Source organism: Elgaria multicarinata, chromosome 9 (genome assembly GCF_023053635.1).
Source record: "Elgaria multicarinata webbii isolate HBS135686 ecotype San Diego chromosome 9, rElgMul1.1.pri, whole genome shotgun sequence".
Classification (NCBI taxonomy): Eukaryota; Metazoa; Chordata; class Lepidosauria; order Squamata; family Anguidae; genus Elgaria; species Elgaria multicarinata.
The window spans coordinates 69,895,601-69,906,258 of record NC_086179.1 but is presented as its reverse complement, the minus strand read 5'-3'; the positions used below and the strand labels follow the sequence as shown (position 1 = coordinate 69,906,258).

The following is a 10,658-nucleotide window of genomic DNA, read 5'->3' as shown; positions in this document are numbered from 1 at the left end:
GACGCTTACGCGGGCGTGGAACCTCACGCTATACCCACAGGTAACACTGCAGCTCCCCTGGGCTTCCACCTACTCCCTGCCACCCGGGAAAAGATCATTTGCGGTGAATATATAGATGTCTTTATGCTATTATTCCGCGAATCCGAGCTAAAGGATAAAGATAAATCCAATGACAGGGAATATGAGCGTGTCCGTCGTAAGAAGGTCATCAGGAACTGGGCCAATTGGTTACCTGGATTCCTCATTTATATGGGTATCACACTACAAAAATTTCCTGAGCGAGGCTGCACTTTAACAAAGTACCTCGACATGATATACAGGGCATACGTAGAGTACGAGGGCGGTGCTTGGCTTGCGTATGACGAATCTTTCCGTATGCGGGCTGCATTGGACCCTTCACTACGTTGGGACATGAAGGACAACGACCTATGGCTCCAATTCATGACCCCCTCCAAGCCGGGTCTCGGCGACAGAGCCGATAGTGGTCATTTATTGTCTAGACAACAACCCGCAACCCCCGCTACCGGGGCGGCGGGGCAGGCGGTTCAACACCGCTTGTTGTGTTGGGAGTATTCCTCCAAGGGCAGCTGTTCTCGCTCACAGTGCAGATACAAGCATGAATGCCCTCGCTGCGGAGGTCACCATCCACTCTCAAATTGCACTAGGAATAGAGGGAAAAGAACTAACTCCCAGGACAGACAGGGTAATCGGAAACAAGGGGGTCAACAACACCCTCCTAAAGGGCCCCAGCCCGGTCAAGCTTGACCCTTTGCGGCGTTTACTTAGGTTTTATCCCAAACGTTCAGACGCAGTTTATTTACTTGAAGGTTTTTCAGTCGGTTTTCGGATACCTTACGTTGGTCCTCGTCAAGCATCCTTTGTCAGGAATCAGAAATCCATAGCCGTAATGGGGGAACTAGTCCATACAAAGATTAATAAGGAAGTGGAAACCGGTAGAGTCCTAGGTCCTTTCAGTGCCCCCCCCCCATCCCAAATCTCCGGGTTTCTCCCCTGGGCATCGTGCCTAAGAAGACTCCAGGTGAGTTTAGACTAATTCACAACCTGTCTGCCCCTAGGGGCAGATCAGTGAATGACGCTATACCCGAACACTTGTGCTCCGTAAAGTATGCACCTTTCGACGCAGCCGTCGAGATAGTGCGCAAACAAGGTCCAGGCGCTTTAATGGGCAAGTGTGATATCAAATCCGCTTTTCGGATCTTGCCCATTAACCCAGCGGATTTTGATTTGCTGGGTTTTCAATTTAGGGGACAATATTTCATCGACCGAGCGCTCCCTTTCGGTTGTTCCATTTCCTGCGCAATGTTTGAGCGCTTCAGCTCCTTTTTAGAATGGGCGTTGGAGGCTCGAACTGGTCTCCAAGCGGTCACCCATTATCTGGATGATTTCTTTTTCGCGGGTCCTGCCGGATCCCCGCAATGTGCTTACATCATGCAGAAATTCCAAGAGTTAGCAGACGAAATAGGAGTCCCCTTAGCACAGGAGAAAACCGAAGGACCTATCACTTCCATCAAATATCTGGGAATCGAACTAGATTCTCTTGCCCAATGTTGCAGGCTTCCTGCAGACAAGTTGTCTAACTTGCAGAACAGACTATTATACGTGCGCGGACTTAAGAAGGTCACTTTAGTTCAACTTCAGGAGCTGGTTGGTCATCTTAACTTCGCGTGCAGGGTTATAGCGCCTGGTAGGGCCTTCATTCGGCGTTTATGTGACGCCATGAAGGGCCTCTCTCACCCTCAACATCGAGTACGAGTCACGCACAATATCCGCGATGACCTGAACGTCTGGTTAAGTTTTCTGCAGGAATTCAATGGAATTTCCTTTTGGAGGAAAGAACTACTACTTGAGAGCGAACTGCAAATCCACTCTGATGCAGCCGGCACCATTGGTTTCGGAGTTATATGGGGAGACAGGTGGTGTGCCGAAAGATGGCCGATTGACTGGCGTGATTCAGACATCTGCCGAGATCTGACTTTCCTAGAATTTTTTCCAATTTATGTGGCTACCCATTTGTGGGCTGCGGAGCTCGCGAACTCCGTTGTTCATTTTTGGTGTGACAATTCAGCCACAGTCCAAGTCATTAATTCGCTGTCTTCACACAACCCTCGTGTCATGGAGTTAGTCAGAGCCTTTACGTTACACTGTCTTCGGCATAACATTCTGTTCCGTGCCCGGCACATACCGGGCCTAGACAACTCTATCGCTGATGCTCTATCGCGTCAGCAGGCAGCAAGATTTCGTCTACTGGCCCCACGGGCACGACAGAAGCCGGAGGTTATGCCGATCAGTCTGTGGGAAATTGGCAGGAAGAAATTGAGTCCGCAATATGGCAGTCTGTCGCTCCCAGGACAAGATCCGCCTATCTAAGAACAGGTAGCGAATTCCATTTATTCAGGTCAAAGTTACAGCTCCCACAGACATGGCCTATACCAGTGGAACACATACTGCAATTTTGCGTTGACGAAAAGCAGAAAGGTAGGGCACCCAGAACAATCAGTGGTAAGTTGGCGGCACTTGCCTTCATGGCAAAGTCACAAGGAGTAGCAGACAACACAGACGATTTTAGAGTTAGAAGAACCCTGAGAGGTTGGTCTAGGCTAAGACCGCCCCAGCCAGACAATAGAACCCCTTTATCCCCAGAAATTTTGTCAGGATTAAGTACACTTTGGCCCACTATCTGTTCCTCTATCTTTGAGGCACGTTTATTTCAGGCCGCCACTCTGACAGCATTTTTTGGCGCCTTTCGCATTTCCGAGTTGGTAGCAGCCGGAAAAGGCGACTCCTCAGCTAGGGCTTTGCAATTGGCTGATCTACAATGTACTCAGCAGGGTATTTCCCTTCAACTTCGGAGGTCTAAAACGGATCAGTTTGGAAAAGGTCGCACTGTTTCCCTTTTTCCAGCTCGCAAGAAGAAATTGTGTCCGGTGTTAGCTATGCATTTATTCATACAACTGCGTGGTCATAACCCCGGGTATTTGTTTTGTCATCTCGATGGCACCCCACTCACCAAACACCAATTCTGGACGGTGACCAAGCGAGCTCTTGATTCCCTCGGCTTTAAGGACCATCAATTCGGTACCCATTCCTTTAGGATCGGTGCGGCTTCCACCGCTGCGGCTATCGGTTTCTCTTCTGAACAAATTCAGCATGTTGGTAGGTGGCAGTCTAGAGCATACCGCTCCTACATTCGCCAGCTGCCCAAGGAACCTGTTGTTCCTGGACCGATTTAACGGTCTTCATTTGTTTCCTAGATCTCCGGAGGGGACAGAACCCACTGCGTGTTTTAATCTGCGGCCACAGCTTTGTCTTTTGGGCCGGAAGGAGGGCCTCCCGATCGAGCATGGGAACACAGCTCCGATCTAGCAATATTGCCAGCATCCAGTGGTTGGGAAGGCGTGGCATGCGCTGGGAGCAACTCCTGTTCACACTTTTGAAGCAGTGTGCTGGTAACCCTCCGCCCCAGGTGTTGGTTGTACACCTGGGAGGTAACGATCTCGGACTTCTAAAGGGCAAGGCTTTGATTCTGCAGGCAGCCAGGGATTTCCAGACCATTCGTAACCAGTGGCCTGGAATAGTTATCGTATGGTCATGCATCATTCCCAGGCTAAATTGGAAATGGGCTTGCGACCAGCGCGCCATTGAACGCGCACGTCGCAAGGTCAATGGGGAAATTTATAATGAACTCCTGGGACACGGGGATGCTAGTATACAGCATCCCTCGATCAGAACATCGCGGAGGGAGCTTTATAGGGCTGACGGGGTCCATTTATCGGACCTTGGCAATGATTTGTTTTTGATGGATCTGCGTAAGGGTTTACAGGAAGTTATATTAGCCAGATGGGGAGTAGGTAGCGACTAAGCAAGAGGCTTGTCACTCCCATTGGCGGGTAGGCGGGCATCTGAGGCTCTTTAAGGTCGGTGAGCTTTCCATGGCACCAAATGGTGAAGGATAACGCCTGAGGTTCAGCAGCTACAAGCCCAGCGGTACAGCGGCTGAAATAAGGCTTATCCTTGAGGCCAACCTTTCTCGCCCACTCAGAGCCTGGCGGCGTGAGGAGGGGCGACACCGGAAGGCCTACCACCCAAAAATGGGGGAGCACAGGGATGGCGATGGTTACGCGCCACCCCTCGGGCTCGGAAGGACTCGCCCTCATTAGTTACGGCTTACGCCGTTGAAATAGATGCCCGCTTAGGTTTTCCCTATACAGATCCATCAAATAAATGTTGGCCCTTATTTAAACCCAGCTACAGTGTGTCGCCTCTTTATTTCTGCACTACACCTTCCCGCAAATAGCTTTGTGTGTACAACAGTGTAAAAAAACACTTCATTTCTGGAGGATTTTGATTTCCTGTAGACTGAGGGACGGCTACAGGCTGTGACAGCTTCCCTCACACACCTGGGCAAATTAGCTACCTGGACCTGATGCAACATTCACTCAAGACTATTCCACAGTTCTGGGAATTGTCTGACATACTTGCTGATTTTAGAGGAAGAGGACTGATTTGTGAACTTGAGTAATTAATTTGCTTTATATTGGAAATTCATCAATCAATCAACTTCTGCCTTTTGATTAAATTCATCAATCAATACATCTTTTGATTAAAAACAGATGAGTGTTCCATGTCTCAACAAGTGTTTGATAATGGCATAGGAAATAAGGGATTAACTCTCCATTGCATTTATTGTGAATTACTTGGGCATTCGTCTGTGGAAGAGGGTACTTCACAAAATATCCCCTTCCAGCCCTGGTAACACTGACACATGAATTTTTCTTTCATGGCACCTATATCCTCCTGCTTCAGACTTCCTTGCACAATGACTTTTTTATCTGCTTGAGAATTATCGACCGAAATCTTAAAACTCTGAGGAGGCAAGTGTAGATAGTCATACAAATCGCTGTTTTTGCGAATACATCTTCCATTCTTCTTGCAGAGGACTTTACTACAGAGCTTGGTAGCAGAAGTCACGTTAACGATATAATGTCCAAAGAGGCCATTTATGTATTTTTTCACAGTTACACAGCTGTCCTAAAAGAAAACAAAGACAGTGATAGATTATTTACAACACACTCCAACCTGAAAGGTAGTCCCATTGTGTTCATTGGGACTTCAGCACAGGTAAGTGGGTATGCTGTTGTTGTTATTTTATTGTATTTCTTTCATTTCTAGACCACCAAGTAGCTGAAGTAGTTGTCACCATGTCTATAAATGACTAGCAAAGATGTTTTTCTGAGGGAGCCAATGATCCATTCAGCCACAATCATGACAACCCTGGAAGTTCTTTGGAATGGGGAGAGGTCTTGTGTTTGACTTCCAATAGTCCCAATAGAAAGTTGTCTCCTCTCATTCTCTCAAAGGGAAGGGGTTCTTTGCACACACACACACACACACACACACACACACACACACACACACAAACTATTCAAATTCTGACAGAAATAGCAAATGGCAAGGTTTGCTGGGACAGACATTTTATAACGAGAATCACATGGGCACAAAAGGTGTACATGTATGTGAATATGTCTATTGGACATTAATGAAGTATTAGAATTTGGGTTTGAATTCTTCAGCAAGACAGACACTGTGCATTCTCCGTGTTGTGCCCCATGCTTCTAGGCTTCAGTTTTCAGATCTGTCCATCCAACAACTATCTTTCCCTAGCAGGTCACCCTAGCAGCAGTCCTTGGTCAAAAGAACAGTACCGTGGTTCTTTTAATAGTGGGATTTTCAGGATATATCGTGGCAGCCATCCTGGTCATTGAGGGCACCATGTAATGGAGCCGCAAACTTCTGTAAGTGGCCAATCACAAGCATTCATTAAATGGCTCATTTAGAGGAGCCCTCAGAGTATATGCCATTTGGACATGAATCTGTTTTAATCAGGCCCAGTTTGAATTAGATGTGGCAGGCTCAGAAATGTCCAACTATCAAGTTATGCACATCTAACCATAACTTGATAGTGCAATCATGTGGTGTGCCTGCTTATGTGAGCCAGACTTGTCTCTTTCATTTTTCCACTGGTGATGCAGATGAAAGAGTTATTTTCATGACTAGACAACAACACTGCAAAACAATTTAGTGCTATGTTGACTTGCTGAATATTCTTTCCAATCCTGAGGGATGTTGCTACACAAAAAGGCATCTCATTAGATAAAGGCATGAATAAACTCCAAATGGAATCCTAAACTCTCATCATCCACTAGGCAACTCTTTCAAAGCTATCAGGGTAAAAAAATTAAAAGGGAAAAAAGGAAAATATGTTCATGTGTGAGTTGTGGGAGGGGACTCCTAAGAATGCTTATGAAATTTCACTCATGGGCATGTTATTAACCCAAACTCACTTACATGAGTACTGGCATACTGCATGCTCCCCCAAAGGATGATTCCTGCTACACCCAATGCTGCACTCTCACCAATAGTGTTCACCAAGTCTTCCTGAAACGTAAGGCATTGAATTCTCATCATACAATGTAAAGCAGCATGCCCAGTGAACAAAGAGCCAACATCCTTGCCCATGTTGTCCACAGATATTTATTTCTGTTTTGGTTACTTCTGAAGCACTACCTCAAAATACACACCTCTAAAGCCTGCAAAACCTCTTTACCAGAACTCTAAATAGGAGGTGCAATAATGCCTCTTTCATACCAATGATACAAATGACATTTACAACAACGACAGTACTAATGTCTGTCTCCAGTTAAAGCAACAATGGCAGTCTTTAGACTAGAAGGCCTAAACAAATGATCTGGTTAGAACACAGTAAATGTGAACATTTTGGTTATAGTGGTTCACTTTGCTGCAGAGACCTGTACCCAGAAAACTATATTCCTGCCTGGCCCAAATGATAGCTAGCAAAAGGGCTCTTGCTTTTGAAGTATAATGCTAAAATTGCAGAGGTTTTGTAACCACCAGAAATATTCTGGTGGCAGAGTAGAATCGCTGTGATTCTATACTCTCACATTTATGTGCATTGTGCATGCACACAAATAGGACAAGAATACTGAATACATCAGTTGTTTTCGGTGATCTCTATGTTGAATTTTAACACATATTTTTGTCCTTTGGTAGTGGTTAATAAGTTTATTTTATTCTATTTTATTTTATGATATGATTCTGGGGTGCCTACATGGCCCAAGTAATATCTCTCACTACCCACCAGATTCCCTACCTTTTTCTTTGTGTGGACAAATATGTGATGCAGTATTTGGGGCTCAGATCCCATATCTGCCTTGTACTCACCTTCTTAGTCAAGTTACCTCTGTTTGTGCCTCATGTAAAATGGATTTCAGAGCAGAAAACTGGTTCCAAAGTGTGGGTTTGTGTTGTGGGGGTCTGCATCTCTGCCTTGTATTTAAGCAGCTGGGCTAATGAGCACGCGCTGCCCCAATAGCAACCATTCTGTGAGAGTGCTCATGATACCTTCTCAAAATTTCAAGTTGGTTCACCAGTCAAAAAGGTTGGGGTCCTCAATGTACTCACCTTCTTAGCCAAGTTAACTGTGTTTGTGCCTCATGTAAAATGGGTTTCAGAGCCTTCTGTCAAATAGCTTTAAGAGCATAAAACTGTGGTTCAAAACTGTGTTTTTGTGTTGTGGAGGTCCACAGCTCTCCCTTGTATTTAGGCAACTGGGCAATTGCTTTTGTTTTGACATTATAAACATCTACCTTCTGGGAAATGGATGTTTTGTGGCTGGCTACAACAGCCCTGGCTGCTATGTTGCTAATGAGCAAGCCCTGCCCCAATGGCAGCCATTTTGTGAGAGTCAAAAAGGTTGGGAGCCTCAATGCTCATTACTGCATGGTTTCAGTACTGTTCCTAGATGGGTGGCAAATTTATTTATTAGTTTCCTCTAGTCTTGACATTTTAATTTTATCTTATATGAACCACCCAGAGAACTTCAGCCAAGGGGTGGTATACAAATGCAAATAATAATAATAATAATAATAATAATAATAATAATAATAATAATAATAATAAAAATTCCTCAATTTCATTCTAGGCTGTGACCATGGCAATGACTCTAGAAATCTGATCATGGTCAACTGCAACATTTGTTTGACCTGATAAAGCAAATATACCAACCCAATACTTTGCATTTGTTCTGAGGCATCTACTAAGCCCTAATTCTCTGAGGTGGTAAAATTATACGTTCTCCCCTACCGGCTCACTTCAGGTTGTTCCTTGCCCAGAAATTAAAAAGAAATGTTTACCTGTAGCAAACAAAAACTGGGGAAGGGGAAATTTGAATAAATTAGGAGGTCTTATGTATATAATTCCCTGTGTTAGTGTCTACTGATGTACAGGACCAGCCTAAGGCCTGTAATGAAGAACAAGAAGACTCCCCTCCAATTCCATGTGCAAAAGCTCACTGGATTGGCAGCTGAATCTCCCTTCAACACCGGTGATGCAATAACATTCTCCACCACATCTTACTGACAGAAACTGCCCTGAGATCTTCCATGAGTCCATTTGTCCAATATTATAGTTCTCATCCATACAATTAGATATATGTATAAGGCAGTCATTAAGAGTACTGATCCTGATTCCAATATATGCACACACCCCTTACCTCTGTCAATTCATCTAATGTATTGATATAAAATGGCCTAGCATAGACGAAAACTGGCAAGGCATAGTCTTTTCTAGCTATAGCAGCAATGCGTATGGCCTCTTTAACACGATAGTGTGCAAATTTCAAAGCATTTGGGCTCGACTTCAGCATCAATTCAAGGTACAGGGAAGGGTAAAGGGCAGTGCTTTGTTGCCAAAGCCAAAGGAGACCATCATTCCGTTGAATTTCAATGGGTGGACATTTGCCTGTGTATGTTGTTGGAGAAGCCTTGTAATCATAATTATAGCAGTCTGGATAGAGATAGTAACCCCAAAGTCCACTTGGTCTCATGTCTTCAGCTAGGACAAGGGTGTCATTCATGAAATTCTTTCCAGCTTTTTCAAACTCTTCCTTAGCGGTATTGTTCACCGTGGCTTCAGACGCATTAGGATTCTTCTCCCTTACAAGTTCAAGGGACTTTTGCCTGTAAATATCTTTTGTGCCCCAGTTCCTAACCCACTGGGGTCTCCAGAATTCCCAGTCAATGACTCCAAGTCCTTGGAATTTTTTCATAGGTAAGGAACCATTAATGTCAGACTCAGCTTTGCTGAGGTGCTTGGTTAGGGAGAAGTTTTGTGGCATGCCTCCATTGATGGAATCTCCATTGTCTTCAATGTGGGGATAGTAGCCCAACGATTTCTGATAAAATATTGTCACAGTGGAGCCACTCAAAGTCTCACCAGGATTTGGCAGGATGTCAAAAGCTTTGAGATCTAAATCCACCTTGTAGCGGTTCTGGCATTGTTGAGTAGGTGCATTCCACACCACTGCAAAAGGTTTGTGGGAGAAAAATGGAGCTCTTGTCTGCATATTTTTTTCCCCATCAACCATCATCAGTAATACCGAAACAGAAAGGTGTTTAAACCACATATGGCACATCATGTGGTGTTTTCTGGTACTGCACACAATTTCCTCAAAGGGGAAAAGAGAGAGAGAGAGAGAGAGATTAATGGGGGGGACGAATGACCACAAGAACTGGCAGGACTTTTTTTATGAATTGCAGCACTCGAAATATTCATAATGTTGGCTCCAGATTAAGGCTACAGTTCTATATCACTTACCTGGAAGTTACCCCATTGAAAATTCCAGTGTAAAACATGACTAACCTATCTGGATTTAATTCATAGTAATTAATTTGGGGTGCAACCCTATGCATGCGTAGAAAGAAAAATGTCCTACAACATCCAGAATGCCCCAGCCAGCCATACTGGCTGGGCAATGCTGGGAGTTGTAGGACTTTTTTCTGTCTAAACATGCATAGAGTTGCACCTTTAACCACTATCCCAAGTCCTTCAGAGCACACCGAAGTGTTTCACAGAATGAGAAACAGTGTTGCTAATCATTATGCTGGCATTATATTACATAGGTAGCTTTGACAGTGTGATGAAGAGATTCACTACCCTGCACCTCCATCCCAGTCTTCCTTACCCGCCACGCTGGAACAAAGGATCTGGATTGCAAACATTGCACACCAACAGCAACATGTAAACCCCAGACTTGGAAGGGAGCACGCATCTCTTTTCTGAGGGCACGTGAGCATGGCACTCCAACATTCCCAGCTCTTCTCTAGAGAATGCTCGACACCTACTTGGGACTTGGTAATGAGAACAATGGGAAAGAGCAGTTGGCATAAAAAGGAGCACGTTGCAGAAGCAGCTGAAGAGAACAACAAATATTAATCAATCATATTCAAAGTTTATTGTACTAGCCAAAGGCCATGACAAATAAATCAAAATAAATATTTATACGTAGATGTGTTAATAAAAATATTTGGAACAGTAGAATATAGATAACTTCGAATTTGCCTTAACTAAAACTCAGCTTTCACTTAGTAGACTGAGGCTACAGCTAGACCTGAGGTTTATCCTGGGATCATCCAGCGTTCGCCCCTGCCTGAGCACTGGATCCCCTGTGTGTCACCTAGATGAACAGGTTTGACCCCTGGACGATCCAGGGATAAACCTTAGGTCTAGCTATGGCCTAAATCTCCATGACATTTTATGGCAATTTTGTCTAGCTCTCTCTT

The 10,658-nt window shown here is 44.6% G+C and overlaps 1 protein-coding gene across 1 annotated transcript; it reads right to left on the bottom strand.

Moving 5' to 3' along the window:
• Positions 1-4,701: 4,701 nt before the first annotated feature.
• On the bottom strand, positions 4,702-9,511 carry LOC134404293 (hyaluronidase-1-like). Its single transcript, XM_063135008.1, has 3 exons — positions 8,591-9,511; positions 6,367-6,456; positions 4,702-5,049 (listed from the first exon to the last, which is right to left on the bottom strand). Exons 1-3 carry the CDS (start codon positions 9,509-9,511, stop codon positions 4,702-4,704), a joined length of 1,359 nt encoding a protein of 452 aa, XP_062991078.1.
• Positions 9,512-10,658: the final 1,147 nt, after the last annotated feature.